The 27,564-nt window shown below is 42.3% G+C and overlaps 2 protein-coding genes across 3 annotated transcripts in view; one reads left to right on the forward strand and one right to left on the reverse strand.

Moving 5' to 3' along the window:
- Nucleotides 1-1,106: 1,106 nt before the first annotated feature.
- Nucleotides 1,107-15,313, forward strand: sspn (sarcospan (Kras oncogene-associated gene)). Its single transcript, XM_020480987.2, has 3 exons — nt 1,107-1,783; nt 8,941-9,027; nt 12,823-15,313. The coding sequence occupies exons 1-3, from the start codon at nt 1,523-1,525 to the stop codon at nt 13,180-13,182; spliced, it is 708 nt and encodes a 235-aa protein (XP_020336576.1). The 5' UTR covers nt 1,107-1,522; the 3' UTR covers nt 13,183-15,313.
- A 2,219-nt stretch (nt 15,314-17,532) lies between these two features.
- The window catches only part of LOC109889517 (inositol 1,4,5-trisphosphate receptor type 2), a 152,453-nt gene continuing 142,421 nt past the window's right edge, over nt 17,533-27,564 (reverse strand). For both annotated transcript variants that reach the window (XM_020480989.2, XM_020480988.2), the window contains exons 55-56: nt 22,536-22,697; nt 17,533-20,245 (exon numbers count right to left, since the gene is read on the reverse strand). In XM_020480989.2, the coding sequence (XP_020336578.1) occupies nt 20,162-20,245; nt 22,536-22,697 (246 nt within the window). In that variant the 3' untranslated portion in view covers nt 17,533-20,161. The remainder of the gene's footprint in view (nt 20,246-22,535; nt 22,698-27,564) is intronic.

Below are 27,564 nucleotides of genomic sequence, written 5' to 3' on the forward strand. Positions count from 1 at the left end.
ACAAGTCTCTGAATGTCCTTGAGTGGCCCAGCCAGAGCCCGGACTTGAACCCGATCAAACATCTGTGGAGATACCTGAAAATAGCTGTGCAGCGACGATCCACATCCAACCTGACAGAGCTTGAGAGGATATGCAGAGAAGAATGGGGGAACCTCCCCAAATACAGGTGTGCCAAGCCTGTAGCATCATACCCAAGAAGACTCAAGGCTGTATTTGCTGCCAAAGGTGCTTCAACAAAGTGCTGAGTAAAGGGTCGGAATACTTGTGTAAATGTTTATTTCAGTTTTTAACATTTTGAATAGATTTGCAAAAATCTATACAAACCTGTTTTTGTTTTGTCAATATGGGGTATTGTATGTAGATTGATGAGGGGAAAACATGATTTAATCCATTTTATAATAAGGCTGTAATGTAACAAAATGTGGAAAAAGTGAAGGGGTCTGAATACTTTCCCAATGCAGTGTATACCTCCATTCATTTTTTCAACTGGTACCAGGGGACCTTCAGATGAATCTTGTGAGGCCTGTGGGAATCCTAGAACAAAACAACTGACATATAGGAGAGTCTCACCTTTCCACAGAGGGGTCATATTAGTGTGTAGCCCAAACTGTTTGGAAAAGTCACATGACGTCTGGGAAAATCTTCTGGCCCTGGTTTCTCTGAAACCATATAATAATACATAATAACTTATTCCATTAGTTTGGCATAGCTATTTAATAAAATACCCCCAAATTCCTTATATACCCTAGAGGCTGAACTGTAACTGGACCAATTAATCCATGTTTTGATCATTTTAATAGTGGATTAGAGCTATAGTAATGCCCTCACATGTCTCCCGATCACATTACTTCTTCCACTAAATCATGTGACTTTGGCTTCCAGCACTTGGCCGTACTGTGCGTGTAATGGTGTAGACAACAGTGATCCAACCACTCTCATTTGAGAATGACGTGGGTGACGACCTCTGTGCCAATCTTCCTTTAACCCATAGACCCAACTGCCACTGAACTTGATTTTTTATTTCATATTAAAACAAGGTTCCTTCATTTTCTATGTTATTGTCTGTTCACAGGGGTGCTTCTGATCGTGTGTTGGAGTCCCCCCTTGTGTCTTCTCTGCCCCCCCCCCCCCCCCCCCCCTTCCTCCTCTTCTTTTACTCCACAGTGTGCTGCTGCTCTGCTATATGTGGCGCCCGGAGCCGCTCCAGGAATCTGCCCTAAATGTTTTCCATATTAGTTCAGAGCCTTCTCTGGTTCCAAATAGCCTAGCAGCCGAGCTGGGCTAATACTGAGAGGAACCCTGAGCAGAGAGGGGAAGGGAACGGGGGGCGTGGCAGGGAGCAGGGTAGCACACTGACAGACAGCATAACGGTAAGACACTGACAAAGAAACGGGAAAGGAAAGAGTGAGAAAAGAGAAAGAGAAAACAACCTCCCAAGGAGCTGAAGAATACGCGCTAGTCTCATCTCAAGGCAGAAGGTGAAGAATACGCGCTAGTCTCATCTCAAGGCAGAAGGTGAAGAATGGGAGAAGGAAAGAAGGGATCTGGAGGAGGGGAGAAGAGCAGAGGAGCGCCCCCCATCCAGGAGAAGAAAGGGGGGAAAGCAGAGGAGGGAGGCCCAGCGCCCGAGGATGCCCACAAGTGCTGTGGCTGTCGCTTCCCCCTGCTCATTGCCCTGCTGCAGCTGCTGCTGGGGGTGGCCATCACAGCCGTGGCCTTCCTCATGGTCACCATCAGCCCCTCGCTCCTGGCCAGGGAGACACCACACTGGGCCGGCATCATTGTAAGCATGGACCCGTCTCGTCTTTCTGTATGCATGGACACTTAATATGGCCTTGTGCCACTGTTGTAGCTGCATGGGCCTTTGCCTTAACTGATTTAGGTCCTTATGTCCATCTTCAACTCACCTCACTACGTGACTGCATGGATCCTCGTCCGAATTGTCTAACAACCCAATGCAGCCTTGTGTATCTACAGGCATGCACACTCAACATGGCCATTATTGTTGTCCTGATACTCTACCTACCATGTCTCCCATGCACTTAACCTACAATGCACACTGGGTTGTACTGCCTCATCTCCCAGAATGTAGCAGAATGGTCCTATCTTCATTGCATGCATGGCCTAATGATGTGTATAAACACATACAGTATGTACAGTTGAAGTCGGAAGTTTACATACACTTAGGTTGGAGACATTAAAACTCGTTTTTCAACCACTCCACAAATTTCTTGTTTACAAACTATAATTTGGCAAGTCGGTTAGGACATCTACTTTGTGCATGACACAAGTCATTTTTCCAATAATTGTTGACAGACAGATTATTTCACTTATAACTCACTGTATCTCAATTCTAGTGAATCAGAAGTTCACATACACTAAGTTGACTGTGCCTTTAAACAGCTTGGAATATTCCAGAAAATGATGTCATGGCTTTAGAAACTTCTGATAGGCTAATTGACATGATTTGAGTCAATTGGAGGTGTACATGTGGATGTATTTCAAGGCCTATCTTCAAACTCAGTGCCTCTTTGCTTGACATTATGGGAAAATCAAAAGAAATCAGCCAAGACCTCTGAAAAATTGTGGACCCCCACAAGTCTGGTTCATCATTGGGAGCAATTTCCAAATGCCTCAAGGTACCACGTTCATCTGTACAAACAATAGTACGCAAGTATAAACACCATGGGATCACGCAGCCGTCATACCGCTCAGGAAGGAGACGCGTTCTGTCTCCTAGAGATGAACGTACTTTGGTGCGAAAAGTACAAATCAATTCCAGAACAACAGCAAATGACCAGGTACAAAGTATCTATATCCACAGTAAAACGAGTCCTATATCGACATAACCTGAAAGGCCGCTCAGCGAGGAAGAAGCCAATGCTCTAAAACCGCCATAAAAAAGCCAGACTACGGTTTGCAACTGCACATGGGGACAAAGATCATACTTTTTGGAGAAATGTCCTCTGATCTGATGAAACAAAAATATAACTGTTTGGCCATAATGCCCATCATTATGTTATGTTTGGAGGAAAAAGGGGGAGGCTTGCAAGCCAAAGAACACCATCCCACAAGTGAAGCACGGGGGTGGCAGCATCATGTTGTGGGGGTGCTTTACTGCAGTAGGGACTGGTGCACATCACAAAATAGATGGCATCATGAGAGGGGGAAATGATGTGGATATATTGAAGCAACATGTCAAGACATCAGTCAGGAAGTTAAAGCTTGGTCACAAATGGGTCTTCCAAATGGACAATGACCCCAAGCATGGGGACAAATATGGTACTTTTTGGAGAAATGTCCTCTGGTCTGATGAAACAAAAATGGGAACTGTTTGGCCATAATGACCTTCGTTATGTTTGGAGGAAAAAGGGGGAGGCTTGCAAGCGGAAGAACACCATCTCAACCGTGAAGCACGGGGGTGACAGCATCATTTTGTGGGGATGCTTTGCTGCACGAGGAACTATATTGAACTATATTGAAGCAACATGTCAAGACATCAGACATCAGGAAGTTAAAGCTTGATTGCAAATGGGTCTTCCAAATGGACAATAACCCCAAGCATGGCTTAAGGACAACAAAGTCAAGGTATTGGAGTGGCCACCACAAAGCCCTGACCTCAATCCTATAGAAAATGTGTGGGCAGAACTGAAAAAGCATGTGCGAGCAAGGAGACCTAGAAACCTGACTCAGTTACACCAGCTGTGTCAGGAGGAATGGGCCAAAATTCACCCAACTTATTGTGGGAAGCTTGTGGAAGGCTACCCGAAACGTTTGATCCAAGTTAAACAATTTAAAGGCAATGCTACCAAATACTAATTGAGTGCATGTAAACTTCTGACCCACTGGGAATGTGATGAAAGAAATAAAAGCTGAAATAAATCATTCTCTATCATTCTGACATTTCACATTCTTAAAATAAAGTGGTGATCCTAACTGACCTAAGACCAGGAATCGTTACTAGGATTAAATGTCAGGAATTGTGAAAAACTGAGTTTAAATGTATTTCGCTAAGGTGTATGTAAACTTCCGACTTCAACTATGGCATGGTCACACAGACGTTTGTCCTCCTCATCACCATCTTGTCTCCTCATTGCCATCTTTGTCTCATCACAAAGATACCTCTTGAATTTGTACGCCATACGTCCTTCTACTCAGACTTTGTCCCTACTGTATGTCCTCCTTGCCCTCACTGCATCTACACATACCTACTTATCAGCCGAGTCTTATCTCTCTATTCACACATTATCTTACATTAGTTACATCTAAACTCAAAATAAGGGTTGTTTATCATGCTTTACAGCCTTTTCTATAGCTGTTTCAACTTGTGTTTTAATGGGAAAGTTCCCCGCCTCCTATGACTCAGAGATAAACATGCCACATGGATAGGATGACTCATAGTCATTTACTAGTGCCATGTGGTTTTACATAGGGAATGATTTCAGATGTACTCCTTATTCAATATGGAGCATAGTGTGCCGTGCAGTGACATGCAGTGGTTGTAGTTTTCCATATACCGTTATTTTATTTCTGTCCAGGCAAAAAAATAACTAATGATACCATAAATAACAATTATGATCCAGTTTCAGGTTAAAAGTTGCCTTGTTTTCCTAATGGATGACCCACGTGAACCTCCCTCAGTCTCGTCCAACAAATTGGGTGACATTCTAAATGTCAACATGTTGACTGCTACCAATTAGCTTGATGTTATTTTCACATTGGCTCCCTCACTCTCTTACTGTTGATTAGATCGATCTCCCGTAGAAAGAGTTATCTAGCTTAAAGAGTTTCTAGGTCATTCTACCACTTCGGTGCCTTTTAAGGAGTGTAACTTGGTCAAAAGAAACGTTTGATTTCATCTCATTTTAACTTTCTGTCAAAGTTGACATTCATAAAAACACGTTTTCCATTAAATAAAAAAATGAAAAGGATAGTAAGTGCATATTAATTGCCAAATAAAGTAACAGGTTTATGATTTCTTCTTAAATCAGCCATAAATCCCATTGTGGCAGGGGGAATGGAAGATTGTTGTGTGCAACAGGAAGTGGCAATTGAATGCAAGCTTCACAATTTTGTATTTATTGTTAAAACATTTCCAGACTGTCTAGCGATTGATAACAGGATTGACGTGTTATGTTCAACCCACTCAGTTTTCCACCACTAAACACCAGAAAATGGCCAAAAAGAGTTGGAACAGCTCACGCTTTTATTCTATGATTTGCCAATTAGATGTTCAATGTTTCTTTTGAAATAAATATTTAAAAACAAATAGTTTCACCCTATTAAGACGAGAGTTCACGTAGCAGGGTTGACCTTAACATGAGGGACAGACGTAATCACTAATCACATTAAATAAATATTAATCTTCAGAAATGAATTTGTTAAAGCAACAAAATAACTAGGGATTTACAATGATGGGGAAACTTTTGCAATTAAGTGGGTAAAAACCTTCCTAGAAGTGACAGAGGGACATGTCAAAATGCTGAATTTGAGCACTTCAGCAAGCATTTATTCATATTAAAAATGAGACTTATTGAATTCTCTGTGTGTTCTTCATTTGAAATGTCAATATTGGTGCACAATTTCTACTTAAAATATCAAAGGGACGCAAATAGCACTCATTTCGTGGAAGACCCTTCTTTAAGTTTAGAACTTTCCCCCAACTGTAGTCAAGGCAACTGTAGTCAAGGCAACTGTAGTCATGGCAAGACAACAACAACTCTAGAATACCAGTCAGAGCTGTGGGGCAGTAGCCTCTTACCCGGATCCTTTAGTTTGCTAATGTCTACAGATAAATAAAGGAAATAACACTGAAAAAAACTGAAGGTAGCACTTTACTTTACATTGCCCTTATACCCTACTGTTATTACTGAATGAGACCCAATGTTTTAAAAATGCAATATTTCCTCAATTGCATCCTGTACAGGTCCTAAACTCAAAAATCATGTCAAACACTACATAGTGCATCTCCTTAGACCCAGATGTATCTCTTAGTAGTATTTGTTGTGTGATTATTGTGGCATCAGTAGCCTCTGAATCGTTAGAAACCTGCAGACTCGTAAAAGACCATACTGGCCCCTTTACGCAAGCATATGTTGTAGGCTATCCATGCAAGTAAATGACTAGAAATATTTTTTCCTGTCTTCTCTAAGATAAAGTGATTATGTAAAAAAAGATTAATTGATAAACATTCTGAGCCAGAGCTAAAGGTAGTTTTGTAAGTGTTGCAAAAACACAACATTGGGATTAAAGGGTTGCCAAACTGAGCCATTGGGCCAATAGACTATTAGAGATTGTTCTCCTTCAAAATTCTGTAAATATGGACAACAAAATACTTCAAGAGGTACTTTGATGTCCCCTGTACACATCAAAAGAACAACAAATCATTTGTTAGTTTTTTGTGTGTGTAGTATACGAGGTAAGAATACTGCCTTTGACGACCATTCATTTTATGGTAAAGAAGTCAAATAGGAGGTTCTCTCTCTACATTACTCCAGAATGGACAACCAAATATTATTACAGGTAAGTTACAGTGGACGTTCTCCATTTATACAAAACCCACCAAATAGTTGATCCTTTCAAAAATATATATGTTTTTGATAGCGAAATACAAAAATGTGGATGATCGAATTGATCAATTTGGCTATTTCAGACAAAATAGGACTTAATTTCAGTGTTATATGTCAATGCTTTTCATTCATTTTGATGTGATTTTAACAGAATTTCTCTTTTTTTTTTATTAACACACATTTTCCTACCATTGAAGACAAATGTTGAATTTTTTTTAACAAACTTGAAGTTTAAAAAATGGATTATTTTCATAATCAGAGGCCTATTACAATTACACTATATATACAAAAGTGTGTTCCCCCTTAAATGAGTGGATTCGACTATTTCAGCCACACCCGTTGCTGACAGGTATATAAAATTGAGCACACAGCCATGCAATCTCCATAGACAAACATTGGCAGTAGAATGGCTTACTGAAGAGCTCAGTAACTTTCAATGTGGCACCGTCCTAGGATGCCACCTTTCCAACAAGTCAGTTCATCAAATTCCTGCCCTGTTAGAGCTGCCCCAGTCAACTGTAAGTGCTGTTATTGTGAACTGGAAACGTCTAGGAGCAACAAAGGCTCAGCTGCGACATGGTAGGCCACACAAGCTCACAGAATGGGAGAGCCGAGTGCTGAAGCGCGTAAAAATAATCTGTCCTCGGTTGCAACACTCATACCAAGTTCCAAAATACCTCTGAAAGCTAAACAGAGCAAGAACTGTTTGTTGGGAGCTTCATGATATGGCTTTCCATGGCCGAGCAGCCGCACGCACACAAGCCTAGAATAGCCATGCGCAATGCTAAACCTCGGCTGGGGTGGTGTAAAGATCGCCGCCATTGGAAACGGGTTCTCTGGAGTGATGAATCACGCTTCACCATCAGGAACTCTGACGGATGAATCGGGGTTTGGCGGATGCCAGGAGAATGCTACCTGCCTCAATGCCAACTGTAAAGTTTAGTGGGGGAGGAATAAGGGGCTGGGGCTGTTTTTCATATTTTGGGCTAAGCCCCTTAGTTACAGTGAAGGGAAATCTTAACGCTTAAAATGACATCCCAGACGATTCTGTGCTTCCAAATTTGCAATGCCCCTATGCAGGAAGCGAGATCCATACAGAGATGGTTTGTCGAGATCGGTGTGGAAGAACTTTACTGGCCTGCACAGAGCCCTGACCTCAACCCCATCGAACACCTTTGGGATGAATTGGAATGCCGACTGCGAGCCAGGCCTAAAGTCCCCGCAGCAATGTTCCAACATCTAGTGGAAAGCCTTCCCAGAAGAGTGGAGGCTGTTATAGCAGCAAAGGGGGGACCAACTCCATATTAATGCCCATGATTTTGGAATGAGATGTTTGATGAGCAGGTCAACATCATTTGGTTACGTAGTGTATTTCTGAAGGGTAATAAAAAAACATTTTCCTCATTTGGATCTATGCTTGGGTCAGTAAGTAATATAACTTACATAACACACAGCATTTCCATATAGAATCTATAGGAAGTACAACGATGAACCCTTTAAGCCCCAAGGCTAAAGAGGCCTACTAATGATAACACAGGGGCTTGACTAGGTATGTTCCCATACAGTCTAATCTAGTATTGTTTTTCTAGGCAATGTATGGTAGTGAGCATTTCTTTAACATAATCTTGTAATCCATGTGAGATTCTTCAAATTTGCATTTCTGTAGAGGAAAAAAACTAGTTGTTTTCTCTCAGCTTCCTGTATGCCCTAATTACAGTGTGTACAGATGTCTGCAATCGGAAGCATCTCAGCTCACACAGGGTACATCCACCTCGGGTTCTGTCCTCACGTGACTCATGACCCGGTAACAAACACGGAGGTCACCAAGATCCTTCTAGAGAATTCTGATTCCTGACCGCTTAAGAACCTGGGGAAAACAATTAAGTTAGATGCTGCATGTTAGTCACAAGACTGTAATAGTGTGTTATCGCAAAAAAGGAGGAAAACTACTTAATTTGCCATAGCATTGATAATGTTATCAGATGACAACTTGGACAATATGATGCTAAAAGTGCACAATTTCAATAGCTAACTTGGGATAAACAGCTTGAAGAGGGTTGAAAAAGCCCCTCAGCTGCAAATAAGATAAGAGGTTTGCTTGTATGTGTGTGTGTGTGTTAGAAACACTTGGTATCAGCAGATCAAATCCTGGGATGAGTATCTGTTTATCAGATCCGAATGGATTCAGTTTCCCAATAACACATATGCCATGCAGAAAATAAAAAGCATGCAGGTATAATGCATTATGATGCAGTTATAATGCACTGTAAGACTTTAATGAGCATGCAGGCATACAGGTATATTTTCCAAAGCATTTAAGTCAGAGAATAACCCCCACTAAATCCATTTCCCCTGTGTTCTGTTTCTCTAGTTGTGTGTGGTCTCCTTGCTGGGCTTCCTCCTCTACTGCATCACCTACGTACCAGATGAGAGGACCTCCATGCAATTCATCGCCAAAGTGAGACCCACATGCCCTCTGACATAATTTCCTGTCCAACTGAGCAGAGACCAAGGCAAACTCTCTCTAATGGGACAATTAGTCATGTTTATTCAGGAGAATGCCATTCATTATCAAACACATGCCCGTCTCATTCAAATCAATCAGGTTGTAGTTAGAGTCAGTTAATCTGATTTAGATTAATGTGTAGGGCCAATATACTACAACACAGAGAACATTGATTGCCACATTGACATACTGTAGGCAGACCTGGGTTCAAGTACTATTTAAAATCTTTAAAATACTTGTTTTAGAATAACTGTACTGCCAGATGGGTAAGGTTTGCACTTTATGACTATTCTATTACACTGGACAGAAATATAAATGCAACATGCAACAATTTCAAAGATTTTACTGAGTTACAGTTCATATAAGGAAATCAGTCAATGAATTAGGCACTAATCTATGGATTTCACATGACTGGGAATACAGATATGAATCTGTGAGTCACAGACACCTTAAAAAAAAGTGGGGCGTGGATCAGAAAACCAGTCAGTATCTGGTGTGACCACCATTTGCTTCATGCAGTGCGACACATCTCCTTCGCATGGAGTTGATCAGACTGTTGACTGAGGCCTGTGGAATGTTGTCCCACTCTTCAATGGCTGTGCGAAGTTGCTGGATATTGGTGGGAATTGGAATACGTTATCGTACACATCGATCCAGAGCATTCCAAATGTGCTCAATGGGTAACATGTCTGGTGAGTATGTAGGAACAATTTCAGCTTCCAGGAATTGTGTACAGATCCTAGCGACATTGGGGCCGTGCATTATCATACTAAAACATGAGATTATGGCGGAGGATGAATGGCATGACAATGGGCTTTAGGATCTGGTCACGGTATCTCTGTGCATTCACATTGCCATCACTAAATGCAATTGTGTTCGTTGTCCATAGCTTATGCCTGACCATAACCCCAACCCCACCACCATTGGGTACTCTGTTCACAAGGTTGACATCAGCAAACCACTCAGCCACACAACCCCATAAACACTGTCTGCCATTTGTTCGGTACAGTGGAAACCGGGATTCATCCGTGAAGAGCACACTTCTCCAGCGTGCCAGTGGCCATCGAAGGTGAGTATTTGCCCACTGAAGTCGGTTAAGACGCTGAACTGCAGTCAGGTCAAGACCCTGGTGAGGAGCTTCCCTGAGACGGTTTCTGACAGTTTCTGAAAGTTTGTTCAGAAATGATTTGGTTGTGCAAACCCACAGTATTATCAGTTCCTCGGGTGGCTGGTCTCAGATGATCCTGCAGGTGAAGAAGCCAGATGTGGAGGCCTGGCGTGGTTACACGCGGTCTGCGATTGTGAGGCCGGTTGGACGTACTGCCAAATTCTCTAAAACGATGTTAGAGACGGCTTATGGTATAGAAATTAACATTCAATTTTCTCGTGGATATTCCTGCAGTCAGCACGCCAATTGCACGCTCCCTCAAAACGAAACATCTGTGGCATTGTTTGACAAAACGGGCCTCCTATTGTCCCCAGCACAAGGTTCACCTGTGTAATGATCATTCTGTTTAATTAGCTTCTTGCTATGTCACACCTGTCAGGTGGATGGATTATCTTGGCAAAGGAGAAATGCTCACTAACAGGGATTTAAATACATTTGTGTTAAAAATTTGAGAGAAAGAAGCTTTTTGTGCGTATGGAAAATGTCTGGCATCTTTTATTTCAGCTCATGAAACATGGGACCGACACTTTACATATTGTGTTTATATTTTGGTTCAGTATAGTTCCATTGCAACAGGCAATCTCAATAAAACTCAGATAAAATATTTAAAATACAATTTGAACCCAGGTCTGACTCGGGTTGTATGGATGCACCTTGAATGTGATACTATATGTACAGTATAGGGCCATAGAGAGAAATGCAGAGCACAGCATGCCTACTAGCAAGGCCCTGCAGGAGGCCTATGGGTACATGGGCACAGTTATTGGACATGACTTGTCTCATTTAATTGGCCAGACAATGTAGGCAGTTAGAATGTCCAATCAATTAGAGTAGGAATACCACTGTTTGCCCATCGTGACTGAGCTGTGTACAAACACAGTATTTTCAAAGGTGGACTTCCTCCACTCAAAATGTATGTGAAGTAGATATAACGTGAACTGAACAATATATTTTAAAAGTAATACAATCAGTGGTGCAATTGTATGCAACAAAATATTCTCCCTATTTTTTGTTTCTTTATGTCTTCCTAAAGTTCATAGCAAACCATAACATTGAGTACAGCGATATATGAAAGGCTTTGTGTTGCTCTTCTTTTTATGTAATTTATGTACAGCAGTTGGCAGTACAATACATCTCATGACGTTCTCCATATTTCACAGCCGTTGACATTTTTTTAAAACGCCATTTCAAATCCAGCAAGCATCAAACATGACATAATGCTATAGGCAGCATGTAAATACAGAGCGAATCAGGGCTCTGTTACATAACCTGTGGATTTAGATGAAGGGCTAGTGTTATTTGGATTGTACACTGTCATTACATAAACCACACAAAGACACTCTTGCACATTTTCAAGCTGTATTTTAGACCCTGTTTACTCAATGTGGACATACAGGCACCTGCCAAAATAAAGGAAACACCCAACAGTGTCTTAGTAAGGCGTTGGGCCACCAAAACAGTTTCAATGCGCCTTGGCATAGATTCTACAAGTGTCTGGAACTCTATTGGAGGGATTCTTCCACAAGAAATTACATCATTGGTGTTTTTTTGATGGTGCTGGAAAACACTGCCTCAGGTGCCTCTCCAGAATCTCCCATAAGTGTTCAAATGGGTTGAGATCTGGCGACACACACACACTCCTTTGACACCCCTCTTTCAAAGTCCCCGAGATCATTTCTTCTAGCAAAATATGGGCAACTGGGCATTTTTATACATAACCTTGAGCATGCTGGGATGTTAATTGCTTAATTAACTCCGGAACCAGACTTTGTATCCCTCATTTACTCAAGTGTTTCCTTTATTCTGGCAGTTACATGTACAAAGACAAATACATAGCATATGGATAAAGGGACAGTGGGAGGCTGCAGGGGAGTCTCACAGGAACAATGTCTACTTAATGCAGTCAGTCCTCCTTTTCAACTAGAATGTTTTTTTGTGTGAAAATAACTGAATTCTTTTGAAAATGACCCCTGATGACATCATAGGGGGTGATTTCCTTATCTAAGCTAATTGACTACATTTAGGTTTTCAAATACGGAAACACTGGTATGGTGCTGCTGTGGTGGACATAATGGATATGAGGTTAAAAAAACGGTGAAGTTCCCCTTTAAGACAGTCATGCTCTGTCAGGCCGGTAGCCAGGATCTGCAGGTATTTATTGGCTGCTTTGAGGGGAGATAATCGTTAGCAGACAGAAACCTATTTGGATTGGAAACTGATATGGCTAGAGAGTAGGCATACCTGGTTCACTATGGTCTGCTAACACTTAAGCCACTTCAATCAGTCATTGAATGTGCTACAGTAAGCTGAGTAAAGACAGAGCTCCAGTCATCTTAGCCCCAGTGTAGACAACCAGGGTCATGTTCAGGCTCCAACACAGAAAAATATTTGAAATATCGTTGTTATTGGTGGTCTGTCCTCTGTTTCAAAACATTTATATAATTTGGTGCTAAATATGACCCTGCAGTGGTCCACAAGGATGACCTCCCTCTAAGTATTTGTCCCCCACTATGCTTAGCTATGCTATGATTCACTACACCACAACACACGAGCTCACGTCCTCTCCTCTCCTCCTCCAGCTGCTGTACTTCATCCTGTGCACAGTGGGCCTGGTCCTCTCTGTCCTGGTCATGGCCTTCTCTGGCCACCATTATGCTCAGACCAACGGATTCAGCTGCCTGGAGGTGGGAGATGACTGCGTGTGCACCCTGGACCCTCACGACCCAATCGCCAGGACCTTCACCTACGCGGGAGTCAGCGACTGCGGAGAGGTCACAGGCACCCTGAAGTTGTACTTCCTGCTTCAGATTGCCCTGAACCTGACCCAGGCCCTGGTGTGTGCCCTGGGGGCCTTCGTCATGTGGAAGCACCGCTACCAGGTGTTCTTTGTGGGGCTACAGATAGGCTCACCCTCCTTCCAGCACTGGCAGAAGGTCTGATGGGAAATGTAGAAGAAGAAAAAAAGAGGCCCATGATGAAGCTGATACCACTATTGAGGGTAGAGTAAGGCGGAGAGCAGGAAATCAACATTTCGGCTCATTCTACTTGAATGGACAGAGATGTATTACACGAAACACTTTGGTGTGTGCGTAAATGTGTGTGTTTTGGTTGTTCTCAATCATATTTACATTTTGGGGTGGTTGACTTCTTCTATAATGGCTTTTCGCACAACTTTTATATACTGAGTGGAGAACTTTATTCGCAGTTGCCAATGCTACATGAGATACTGTATTTCTAATAGATGAAAATATTCAAAACTACCAAACTGTCAGTTTTGGAATGATCTACCATGATGTTCAATGTATTTTTGTCAGGGATTTCAAAATAATTCAGCAAAAATCTTTATTATGCCTCTACAATTGAATGAATACACTCTATAATAGTGTTGATTATGTTACAATTAAAGCAAACTCAAGACACTTTTCTCATACTGTGGTCGTAAAAACGATTCTTGCTGCGCAAGTATTCATCTCTATCATACTGCTGTTTAGGACGGTGGGGAATGCTATTGTTTTCAACCCCAAATCGGCCTTCAACTTGAGATACTCAATAAGAGTAAGCAGCACTGAGCTAGCCTGCAACATCACTTCCTGGAGTAGCTCAAACTGAGCATGTTATCAAAAGACAGCACAGTAGGAAGATATGCAGAAACTGCTTCTCCAAAAAAATCCCCGATCACATTGTATGCGATGTCATGGCGAAGTTCATGCACAGAAAGACGTCATCGGGTCTAACGGTTGTCTCGGGCCGAACTGCGCATTTGCAGGCACTCAATTCAAAAGGGACTCCTTCGATATAATTAAGGAAGAATTTCACTTCTCTCATCAACTTCACAAACCCCGGACAGGTCTGCTTGGTCTGTTTCGCAAGCGTTCCCGGAAGTCACGCCTCTGGGATTAGGAACTGCGATGTTATGTCTTGAGAATCCCCCCCAAGAGATTCCATTTTAGCAAACTAAAGCAGATTACCCGAGCTTCAAATGCACCGTTGAGTCTTCACATAGGAATAAATGGTGTGACGTCATCTATGGCTTTGTACATTCATATACAGTCAATGGTTTAACTGCATCGGCAGAGGGTGATGAGCAGGGTGGAACATAAGTGAGGGAATTATGCTCTCTTATGCTCTCTTTTTGCAATTGCATATTTAGCACTTGACTTTGATTATGATGGACTATCACACAAAAAGTGGTATATATTTTGTAATACAGTAATACAGTATTTTTCGGCAAAAGAGGCTACTCATTTCATCTTTCCTTTCAGCCAATAGATGTGTCTGTAGCATTTGGGACTGTTGATATAATGCCATCATTGTATGAATCAGGGAAAACCCCTGACTGAATACAGCAGTACAGCCTGGTGTGTTATTGCATTTACTAACCACTCTGAGTGGAGACATACTGGTGCTGAGAGGAGGCATGTGGAGGCTATCAACAATACCAGTGGCCTCCAGTCATGACTCAAGCAGCCAGGCAAAACCAAAACTGCTGCAACAGCTGGGGGAGGGCTGGGCTGGGGAGGGGTAGGTAAAGGGGTACTCAGACAGACAACTGAACTGTGCCACCCCAAGAGGGAAACTAAGTTTATATGGCTCATTTAGCTGGATAGTGTCCCTCCAATAGTGAAGACGTTAAATCAGTTGTTTAAAGGTTTGGTGTACGTTGTCTTATGCTAAATGAATTTAGGTGGATTGTAAATCACATTTTAGGTGCTGGTACTGGACAGCATTTGCCAATGACACATCGAGAGACGAGAGCAACATGAAAAACAGAAGCAGAAAATATGAGAATTTGAGCTAATGAGTGGTGGGTGGTAACATGGTAATTACTGTGCATTAGAAATACTATAGTCGAGTCTTTGTACATAATACACAAAGAGAAGTGTTTGAGAATAGCAAAATCTGTGTTTTATCTTCAATAGACACCTTATTACTGGTGCTTGAGCATTTTGCGTCATTTACATGTACATTCGAGAAAGAACTACTGCCGATGTCCGTGTACCTTTTCTAAAGCCTTTTAGCATGGTCTCATGTTTACTATTAATAAATGCTGTTGACTTTTAAGTCCTTAAATAGCAGTTGTATTATTTGTGTTGCATGCAATTCTACCTCAACGATTCTTAACCCAATCCTGAAATAAAAGTATGTGAATGAATGCGGTTTGCCTGCGAGCTACAGTATCACACCAGCTATCACTGAAGACGGATAGCTTGCGAGGGAAACATAACTATCTGAGCCAGAGTCTTTTTATTCAATCACTGGAAGGGATAAGGCTGTACAAAAGTACACTACAGCAGCCTGTTATCAGATTAAGTGAGACAGTTAGAGGGCCTGGGCCGTGTTCATTAGGCACCAAACGGAAGAAAACAGGGAGGGACTACCTAGTTCTGTCCAATGAGAACAGCTTGTTTTTCATTTTCTGTTGAAAAACGCTAAACACTATTTTGCTATGGTGAATATAGCCCTGATTCTTTTGATAGGCCTGAGGGTGTTATGAACTATCATGTGACCACACCGCTTCATTATTCATGACAGCATGACATAGGAAGTCATATGCAGCCCATCACGAGGGGGATGTATCTAAACAAATGACAGTTTAAGAGTTATTTTCCTCCCACAAAATCTCTTATCCTTTCCTTTGAAATGGCAAACACCTGCTTGAAATTGCCATAGATTTGCGAGGGGTGAAAATCAGAAAGGTATCTGATCTGTTGTCCAGTGCATTTCTTCTTACCCCTTGAAAGGGGAGATGAATGTGGGAGATAAATGAGGTGATCAATTTCTGTATTGGCACTTTGTTGGATCAACCTTCACTTAGTGGGAGCAGAACACTTTCAAGTAACTAAAATTCAATGAAAAAAAAGTGACATTACTCAAGGCGTTACTAATAGCATTATGTTAGAGCAGTTTCACTTCAATAATGGCCACCTGCAACTGGCATTACTCAAACTGGAGGGAAAAAAATGTGCCCAAATTACTTGGGAAACAGAAATTGGCATTTGAGCAGAACAAAATGACCTGTCAGTTGCTCAATATAGCATTTGAAAATACTTGTTCTTTTGTCACACTACAACACAAAAACATATTTTGTTTGTCACACTACAACACCTGCCTCCAAACACAATAAACACAACATCAAATCATCACCGTGGCTCAGTCCCAGAGGTGTTTGTGGCATAATATCCTGTTTATTGTCCTACTACTATTGGGTGGGTCTGAGTTCACGCTGACTAAACAACATGTGACTTTGGTCGGGGGCTGCCAGTGTCGAGAGACTCCGGTGTCCAATTTTGTTTAAGGTTGTGTACATTAGCGACACACCCAGCTCAAGTGCACGCAACGTGTTGTTCACATGCACAAAACGTGTACAGTTTCTCAGAATAACAGTGAGTCATAAGGGTACAGTAACACACATCAACCTGGGGGTGATAACCCATTACATTACAGCAGAATGTTTTCAGACTCCGAGCAGCACAAGTGGAAAGACTGTAGTTATTCTCTTTCGGATCCTGACACAGAACCTTACACCACTACTAGCTACTAAAAAATACATTAGTCCAATGGCAGTTAGGACACGTCCAACAGAAGCAGTAGATTAACTATGTCGGCATCTGCCATGCCATTTTAATTGTATGAGAGAAATGATTGTTTGAGGAATATATGTCTGAAATTGTCCAGGTCATTGGAATGTAAAAAAACAAAGCAGTGGATGTTTGTGTATGAATGCACCATAGAGTACCGACAGAGCCAGGGTAGGCATGTCCCATCGCCCCCTCTCTCCTTCCCTCCCCTCCAAGTCGGAGCATTCCAGATCTGCTGGACTTTCCCCTTCCTGCCTTGCTCGGTGACAGCTGTGGGCTATTATGGTACCGCGTGCAGCTAATTTTAATGGCTGTGTCACAGAGGCGGCGTGAGAGAATGCAGCCCCGCCAGCGTCAACAAGAACAGAACCATCTCTGGACGTGAGCCCTGTCCAAGCCGGGGGGGGGGGGGTGCCCTCCATTTAGATCAAACAGGGGGGGCGGGAGGGGAAATCACGTGTCTGGATTATAAAACAACTTGGAAACAATTCAAGCCTCACATTCATTAATGACCTCGCACATGTTGCGTTATCCAACTGTTCACGGATTCCTTGTCTGTCCTATCACTGTAGACATATTTCCATAGTCATTCATCTTGATCTTTCCAAACAGGGGAAAGTAAAAAATGACAAAAGATAACGCTGATCCAAAGTCCATCAGGCTTCTTATGAGTGTTCAGCAGATGCACTGAGCAGAACGGTTGCAGTGTGATAGTTAAAGCATGACGTTTATTGTGGTGTGTGTACTGTGTACGTGTGCAAGTGGGCCACAATGGTAGGACAAACATGAATTCAACCCAAAGACTGCTGACTAAATACACAGAGACCGTGATTAACTCATGGCAAAAACATCCATTCTTATCTTTTCATAGATTTATTACATTATAACAGCTCAACAACATTAAATACACGATCTGTTTAGAGAAAACTGTCAAAGGGAGTGCATACATACTGTTATGTGATTATGCGAGATTAAAACTTTTACACATATATTGAATTGCATTCCATTTGACTGAGTGAGATGACTTTACATGGCTGAGTACAAAAAAACTGAGAATGAATACAGTATGGAGATTGAGTTCCATGGTTAAGTCCCGGTCCATATGGAATAGGGGGCCATTTGGGAAACACGCCCATGAGTACAGTACTATGCAACATTTTTATCAACATGAGTGACTGTTTCTGGGTCATTCCATGAAATGAGTCCCTTTTTAGTCCCTTAATAGAAATTGTGAACCAATTTTGAATTTAAATTCTATATTAAATGAAGTGCCATTTAATATAGACCACATGGACAATTCAATAAATCAGATTTTTTTAGATGAATAAATTCAGCATTTTGACATGTCCCCTCTGTGACTTCTGGGAAGATTTTGACCCACTTGATCACAAACTGTTTCCAAGTTGTCTCCATCACTCTAAAGCCCTAGATATGTTGTTGCTTTCAAAAGTAACTTTCAACATCTAGTCAAATCATACTGTAAAAGCAGTTGAGCTGGTTCTTCTTTTTTGATCATTTTCTGGTGTTTTGTGGTGGAAAACCGAGTGGATCGTGCATAACACGTCAACCCTGTTACCCATAGATAGACAGGATAGAAATGTTTAAACAATTAAAACACATTTGTGAAGTTTGCATTCAATTGCCACTCCCTGTTGCATACAACAATTCCCCCTGTAACAAAGGGATTTATGCCTGATTTAAGGCTAAATCACCCGGTTACAGCCAACTCTGCTACGGTCAACCCTGTTACGGCCAACCCTGCTATTCTATTTGGTACTTAATAGGCACTTACCACAGTCATTTTTTTAAATTTAACCTCTTGAAATGGGAAAACATGTTTTTTAATTAAATTGAACATGTACTCTTAATGACAGAATGTTTTTTTCCAGCAAGTTATAGTACCCAAAAGGGACTCATTTCGTGGTACGACCTATCTACTGTATTGTACACAAGCACATTATCTTTAGACAGTGGTGAATACATTCTGTACCAATATAAGACTTTGAATCACAAGGACTTTCAAGTAAATTCCACACAGATAATCAGATTATCTTCATCTACATTTTTTCATTGCGTTATTTCTAGACTATGTACAACATTTGTAGAAAGGCACATAATGGAGTGCAGCGATTGCATTATCATGGATGACACTTCTTTGAGAGGAAAGGCGGTAATACTTTACTTGAACTCAGCGCCGTAACAGCGTCTTTAACATGTCTTGAAGCTTCACAGTAGGAGGCCAACTACTGCAATATGTAAATATATGTGTCACAACATTGTCATAGTATATCCTTTAGAAATGACATTTGCAATGAATCTTTACTACATGTTTATGACACAGCTATGAAGCATTATTGCGGCTAGTTCAAGTAAAGTGTCACCAAAAAGTATTGTCACAGGCAAATCCTTTTCTCCAGTTATATGTTAACAAAAAATATATATATATATAAAAAAAAAGGGAAAAAAAGTGCAGGCCACTGAGAACATTGACTATCCCGGTCATTATGATTAAGATGATGAAGCTATGCTATCACATAAGGCAGCCACGCGGTAAGTTTATCCCTTTCTACTCCACAGTAAAAAAAAAAAAAATCATGAGTTAACAGGTCATATTAAAACAAAACAAAAGAGAATAGATAGCCTGGTCCCAGATCGGTTTTGTGCGGTCTTGCCAACTCATATTATCATTGTCATAGGAGTTGGCAAGACTGCACAAACAGATCTGGGACCAGCCTAGGAAGAAAATACTTTACCTTAAAATTACACGTATACCCTTTCCCAAAAGGGCTATTCAATAATACAAGGAGCAACCCCTCCAAAGTCTAAACAGAGTTGAACAACACCAACCACCCAATGTACCAATACCTGACCTGGGTATAGCCCAGTCTGTGTCTTCATCTGTCAGACAGACACAGTGCACTGAGAATACTGAAGGAAGAGTGTGGCTGCTCACAGGGCCACAGTGCTTAACCTTTAACCCTCTTCCTTGACCTCCAGGCTGCAGTCAGTCTGCTGCAGCCTGGCATAGTGACGCATGCCTGGCATCTCATTCAGTCTCACTCATAGAGCAGAAGGACTTATATGGGATGATCAGAATGACTGTGCAGCTTGTGTTGTTCTAAAGGCACAAATCACTGTACTGTTCTATGTGGGAGGGTGATGCTGGGTGAGTCGTCTGAGGTCTAAGAACGAGGCACTGATTGCTTTGAATACAAGGCACTGTTTGAGTAAAGGCTCCATAAAACGGATAACATTGTGTGTGTGTGTGTTTGTGTGTGTTAGTGTGGTTACTGTGTGTAGCTCCAGCAGAGTTCTCTGTGATAAGGGGGCACCGGGCCCCTCAGTGTGCTGGGATATGGTGGTTGTTGACTCCATGAGTCCCCAGGAAGCCCAGCCTCTGTTTATTCTTCCTTTGCTCTGTCATCTGTGGAGAAGATAAGGAAAGAAGAACTTGTTCAATATAAGCTACACAAAGCATTTCCAGTTTGGGCATTATCAATGGAATCTGGCAATGTAGCCAACAAATAGTCAAGAGTCAGCCCAGGTTACACCGACAGTAATCTCAGAATGCAAAATCCAATCTCAGCTTTACTAATTTGTGTACATTTTAGGCAATTTGTGGGATAGTTACTAAACTGAAATGTGGTAATGTCCAAAGGAGTCCATTTGAGATGTCCATCTTTCCAGGAAAGCTTTTCACCGTCTTTAGTTTACACTTCATAACACGGTTCCTGATATTCACCATTAGTGAGAAGAAACACAATGTACCGGTCAGTATCTGTAATCTCTGTTCTGAAGACCTGGCTCAGCTCTCGGTGTTCACACATGGCCGGAAAAAGCCTCTGTCCTTAATTAGCCTCAATTTCCTGTTTGACATATTCACCCTGCACAATGTAATATTCCAGAAACAACTGTCTGACTTCAGACAAGTCCTTAACAATCTTCCTAGGTAAACACAGTATAGTCTGCGATACCATGAACACCAGCACTCTGATTGATTTGCCAACCTATGAGGAATCAATCACAACCCATGACTCCTGTTTCAGCTCTGTATTTACTGTGAAGCTATTTTCTCTATTCGAGTATAAGAGAGCTAAGTTCACAAAACAACATGCAGGAGGTCAATGTTCCAGCTCTGTTTTTACCACGGCTGTTATTTTCACTATCTGAAGTGTGTCCCTCTATGTGGTTGCCCCACTTATCCATCTTAAGATGAATGCACTAATTGTAAAATCGTTCTGGATAGGAGCGTCTGCTAAATTACTCAAATGTAAATAAGTCAACATGGGGTGTTGTTTACACGGACATCTGGGCAGCAGAACAGGAACAAACAAGGAGAGGCCTGTGACTGCACGGAGATCACATGCAGGAGAGGCAGGTGATGGTGTTGTAATGATCAGGTGATGGTGGAGTGATGACGATCGGTCAAACTACTTGCTGCATCATGACTAGTCAGCCCAACAGCCACAGGCTCTCTGGAAGGTCAGGGAGGTACATGGCATTGTACAGCAAGGCATGATAACCTCAAGGAAAAGGACAAGTGCATGTGAACTGATAGGAATGATTCACCATTGTGATGCAAGTGAAGAGACCCATGACGACTCATGATGGTGAGAATGCTGTTCATTGTTTACAGTTCAGCGTTCAACATCATAGTGCCCTCCAAGGTCATCCCTAAGGTCAGTACCCAGGGCAACTGGATCCTTGACTTCCCGACGGGACGGCCCCAGGTGGTAAGGTTGGGTAACAATACATCCATCCACCCAGATCCTCAACACGGGGGCCCCTCTGGGGTGCGTGCTCAGTCCCCTCCTGTACTCCTGTTCACTCATGACTGCACAGCCAGGCACAACTCCAACACCATCATTATGTTTGCAGACGATACAACGGAGGTAGGACTGATCACCGACGATGATGACACCGCCTATAGAGAGGTCAGAGACCTGACAAACTATTATGACCCCTCTATGAGAAGATGAATCTCACAACCACAATGGTGTTCTCCGATTTGCTCTACAACCCTGACAAGCGTCTTGGGACTCGTCTGAAGTCGGTTCAGCCGATCTGCCAACCTCTGTCTGTAGCGTCCGAACAGTTTGGGCTACGCGCTAATATGACCCCTCTGTGGAAAGGTGAGACTCTCACAAACACATACATATACGTTTTGCTCTAGGACTCCCACAGTCCTCACAAGACTCGTCTGAAGGTTCCCGGTGCAAGTAAAAAAAATATATAATGGAAGTATATACAGAGACTGTTTAGTGACAAAAATAAGGGGTTAAATACATGTTTTTTAAATATTTTTTAAATATATATTTTTTTACAAATCATAAAATACATTTGGTATGTATTGTTTTTTATACTTCAAGGGGTCTTAAAATTCAAAATCAAATAGCAAAATGAACCTGGTATGAACTTAAAACAAATAGCTTAGTAGTAGCCCCCCTCCCCTGATTAGCCTCTTATGGGTTAAAAAGATACCAATGAAGAAAGTCCATACTGTGTGGACTACACTCTGACCCAATCAATGACATCCAAAGATCAGTTAAGTGTTAGGGAGACCCCTAGGACAGTGGCCCTCAAATACCGACCCGTGACTTTTCCAATAAGAAGCACTCATTAAACGTTGAGTGCAACAATGAACATGCCATTTGAGTTGCGCGGCCTTGTCTTAAGTGTATGAACTAATGCCTTGTTCAACGACAGTGCCGTACCTTCTCCTTTAGCTCGAATAGCTGGGAAGACAGCAGGGACACTAGTTTGACGGTGCCATCCAGTTTCTCCTGTAGGGAGCGCATCTCGTTCTGCTCACTCTCCCCCTCGCTGCTCACCAGAGACATGGCCCGCATCCGGGGGAACCAGTCCAGGTTCTTCTCCTGGAGAGAGAAGGAGGGAGGAAGTGAGAGAGAGAAGGAGAGAGGGTGAGAGGAAGCGAGAGAGCAGGAGGAAGCGAGAGTGGGAGGAAGTGAGAGCGAGAGAGAGCGTGAGAGATTTGATTTCAAAAGAACATTTATTGGGACAAATTAAATGTATTTACATAGCAGATTCAATGCCTATTCAGTTCAGAAGTTCAACACTGCACAGCAGTGTTTACTGAGCTAAAACCAGAGGGAGAGAGAGGGTATGAGAGGGTACGAGAGCAGCAATGGAGAGAGAAAGGAGAAGTTGAGAAAAACTGAAAAAGGGAGGGAAAAGTCAAAGCGAATGGATGGGAGAAAGAGGGGGAAAGACAGAGGAGAGGAAAAGTGTGTGGGAGGGAGGGGGAGGAAAAGAAGGAAAGATGAAGACAGACAGGCTGACAGAGAGTGAGGGAGCCAGGAAAAGAATGCATGTATGTATGTGTGAGTGAGTGAGAGAAAGAGAGAGAAAGTCAGGATGGGTATATTAAGCAGTACATCTGAGGGAATTGGTCCAAGTTCCTCACTTTAGAGGACTGTGATTACTTTTAACCAGGCCTGTTTTCTCCCAGCCAGACACTGCAGTAAGCTGTACAAAGATCTGCTCACATAAACTGGCTGTAGTAAGCAGTACATTAACAGTATAGCTGCTCAGACAAACTGACTCCAGATCAGCCAGCCACTGGCTGCGTACTGCAGTAAGCTGAACAGTATATCTCCTCAAAGGAACTGACTCCAGATCAGCCTCCAGGAGCTCAAACACAGAAACATTGTGTTTCTAGTGAAGCAGTGAATAAAATGAGTAGGCCTATGGGGGGGAGCTCACGTGTTAGTCTTTAGTAGACACACTAGACATATTTACTATGCTGAACTGCAACAGAGAGAGCTCACTACCTGCAACAGAGATTACTACCTCAAGTGGCCATAAAGGACAAAATACAGAGAAAAATATAGACAGAAATACATGCACCTATAGCAGCATTATATAATGGGTTTAAGATGTGTCTGTGCCAATATCTGTGTGCACGTGTCGGTTTGCCATGAGACAGATAGATCGCTGTCAGCTGATGTTATGTAAGATCTTGTTGCCAGTTTGGCTGAAAAACACGGTTTAAAAGGTGCTGATAGATATGGCTGGCACAACGTAGAGGTAGGAAGAGGAGGATTTTATCCCACCACTTATGTAAAAACAAAGATACTGTACAGGAAAAAGAGGAGAGATCGTGAAGAGACAGAGGGAGCGGCAGTGTTTCTTTAAACAGCACTTTTTCAGTGAGCTCATCTCTCATGATGGCAGGTAGCATAGAGTTTAAGCACGTTGGGCCAGTAAATGAAATGCCGCTGGTTCAAATCCCTGAGTCGACGAGGCTTTCAAAGACCTTAGAAAGACAGGGTAGGATAGATATAGGTCTGTAGCAGTTTGGGTCTAGAGTGTCACCCCCTTTGAAGAGGGGGATGACTGCAGCAGCTTTCTAATCTTTGGGAAAGAGGTTGAACAGAAAGAGAGGTTGAACGAAAGAGAGGTTGAACGAAAGAGAGGTTGAACAGGCTAGTAATAGGGGTTGCAACAATTGACAGATCATTTTAGAAAGAGAGGGTCCAGATTGTCTAGCCCGGCTGATTTGTAGGGGTCCAGATTTTTCAGCTCTTTCAGAACATCAGCTATCTGGATTTGGGTAAAGGAGAAATGGTGGGGGCTTCTGCGGGTTGCTGTGGAAGGTGCCGGGCAGTTGACCGTGGTGGGGTAGCCAGGTGGAAAGCATGGCCAGCCATAGAGAAATGCTTATTGAAATTCTCAATTATAGTGGATTTATCGGTGGTGACAGTGCTTCCTAGCCTCAGAGCAGTGGGCAGCTGGGAGGAGGTGCTCTTATTCTCCATGGACTTTACAGTGTCCCAGAACTTTTTTGAGTTAGTACTACAGGATGCACATTTCTGTTTGAAAAATCTACCCTTAGCTTTCCTAACTGCCTGGGTATATTTGTTCCTAACTTCCCTGAAAAGTTGCATATCACCGGGGCTATTCGATGCTAATGATCGGGGGCTATTCGATGCTATATCTATTCCTAGTTTAAAAAAATTGGAATGGGGCATGCTTATTTAAGATGGTGAGGAAGGCACTTTTAAAGAACAGCCAGGCATTATCTACTGATGGGATGAGGTCAATGTCATTCCAGGATTCCCCGGCCAGGTCAATTAGAAAGGCCTGCTCGCAGAAGTGTTTTTGGGAGCGTTTGACAGTGATGAGGGGTGGTCATTTGCTCGCAGACCCATTACGGATGCAGGCAATGAGGCAGTGATTGCTGAGATCTTGATTGAAAACAGCAGATGTGTATTTGGAGGGCAAGTTAGTTAGGATGACATCTATGAGGGTGCCCGTGTTTACGGATTTGGAGTTGTATCTGGTAGGTTCATTGATAATTTGTGTGAGATTGAGGGCTAGCTTAGATTGTAGGACTGCCGGGGTGTTAAGCATATCCCAGTTTAGGTCACCTAACATAACGAACTCTGAAGATAGATGGGGGGCAATCAATTCACATATGGTGTCCAGGGCACAGCTGGGAGCTGAGGGGGGTCTATAACAGGTGGCAACAGTGATAGACTTATTTCTGGAAAGATACATTTTAAAAATATGACAGAACTTTGCAGGCTATCTCTGGAGTAGATTGCAACTCCTCCCCCTTTGGCAGTTCTATCTTAATGGAAAATGTTGTAGTTGGGTATGGAAATCTATGAATTTTTGGTGGCCTTCCTAAGCCAGGATTCAGACACGGCAAGGACATCAGGGTTGGCGTAGTGTGCTAAAGCAGTGAGTAAAACAAACTTAGGGAGGAGGCTTCTGATGTTAACATGCATGAAACCAAGGCTTTTTCGATTACAGAAGTCAACAAATGAGAATGCCTGGGGGCATGCAGGGCCTGGATTAACCTCCACATCACCAAAGGAACAGAGGAGGAAGAGGGTACGGCTAAAGGATATCAAAACTGGTCGTCTAGTGCATTGGGGACAGAGAATAAAAGGAACAGATTTCTGGGTGTGGTAGAATAGATTCAGGGCATAATGTACAGACAGGGTTATGTTGGGATGTGGGTAGAGTTGAGGTGAGCCCAGGTACCGAGTGATGATAAGAGAGGTTGCATCTCTGGACGGGCTAGTTATGCTGGGTGAGGTCACTGCATGTGTGAGAGGTGGAACAAAGGAGGTATCTGAGGCATGTTGAGTGGGACTAGGGGCTCCGCAGTAAACTAAAATAATGATAACTATCCTAAACAACAGAATACAAGGCATATTGACATTTGAAAGAGACATAAAGCAATCACCAGGTGTTGATTGGGAGAGCTAGCTAAGACAACAACGGGTAAGACAAGAGCTGCTAAACAGCTACGACAACAACAGGTAAAATGGCGATGAATGGGCAGAGAGGGTCGGTTAACTACAAACAGGGTCTGATTTCGAGGCAGCGGCCGACAGATAAACAAAAAATAAACAAAATGGAGTACCGTGATTAATGAACAGTCGAGCAGACTTCAGCTATGTGGCCAAGTGATCATAGGGTCCAGTGAACAGCAATAGATGGAACAGGGAAGCCTCGAGGTAGTCGTTACTACGCTAGCACGCGGGAGACACAGCGTTTAATGTTAGCAGGCCCGGGGTAAATAGAAGCTTAAGTAGAAAGAGGCAGGGGAGTGACTGCATCATGCATCTATATAAAAGCCTATTCACCAGTGTCAATTAGGCTACTAAGCTAGCATGAATATACAGTGGGGTCCACAATATTGACACCCTTGAAAAAGATGAGAAAAAATTTAATGAAATCAAATGAATATAATACTGAGCTATAATGTACACAAAAAAAGTGAATTATGTTGTTTTTATTAACTGGGTGGTTCGAGCCCTGAATGCTGACTGACTGACAGCCGTGGTATATCAGACTGTATACCACATGTATGACTAAACATGTATTTTTACTTCTCTAATTAAGTTGGTAACCAGTTTATAATAGCAATAAGACACCTTGTGCCTAAGAACGTCCCTTAGCTGTGGTATATTGGCCATATACCACACCCCCTTGTGCCTTATTGCTTAAGTATACTAACACAATTGCACAGAGGAAGAGATTTTGTTTAACAAGTAATATTTTTTTCCTCAAAAAGGTAGGGGTCAAGAATATTGACATCCCTTTTTTCAATATCTTTCAATACTTCACCTTGCGAGGATAACAGCACTTAGCCTTTTTCTCAAACATTTTATGAGATGGAGAACAAATCGAAAGCTATGTTAAGACTGTTCCTCCATACAGAATCCTTCCAGATCCTTGATATAATTTGTCTGCAATTTTGGACTTCAATTCAAATGGGTTTTAAGCCCGGGGACGGAGATGGTCATTGCAAAATGTTGATTTTGTGGCCAATTAACCATTTCTTTGTGGATTTTTACGTGTGCTTGGGGTTATTGTCTTGCTGGAAGATCCACTTGCGGCCACATTTTAGCCTCCTGGCAGATGCAACCAGGTTCTTGTCTAAAATGTCCTGGTACTGGGTAAAGTTCATTATGCTGTTGACCTTAAAAGGGCCCCAGAACCAGTGGAAGCAAAATAGCCCCATAACATCAAAAGATTCACCACCAGTAGGTATGGGGTTATTTTCTGCTCTCTCATTTCGACCCCAAACCCACCACTGGTTGTTGAGATCTCTATTTTTATGAAAGCTGACAAAAGCACAGGTTCCAATCCAAGTTCAAATGCAGTTTTGAAAACTCCAGGCGTTTACATTTGTTGGATGACATGAAAATTGGATCTTCCAGCAAGACAATAACCCCAAGCACACACAAAATGCACAATTGTTTT

This window comes from Oncorhynchus kisutch, linkage group LG4 (assembly GCF_002021735.2).
Source record: "Oncorhynchus kisutch isolate 150728-3 linkage group LG4, Okis_V2, whole genome shotgun sequence".
Classification (NCBI taxonomy): domain Eukaryota; kingdom Metazoa; phylum Chordata; class Actinopteri; order Salmoniformes; family Salmonidae; genus Oncorhynchus; species Oncorhynchus kisutch.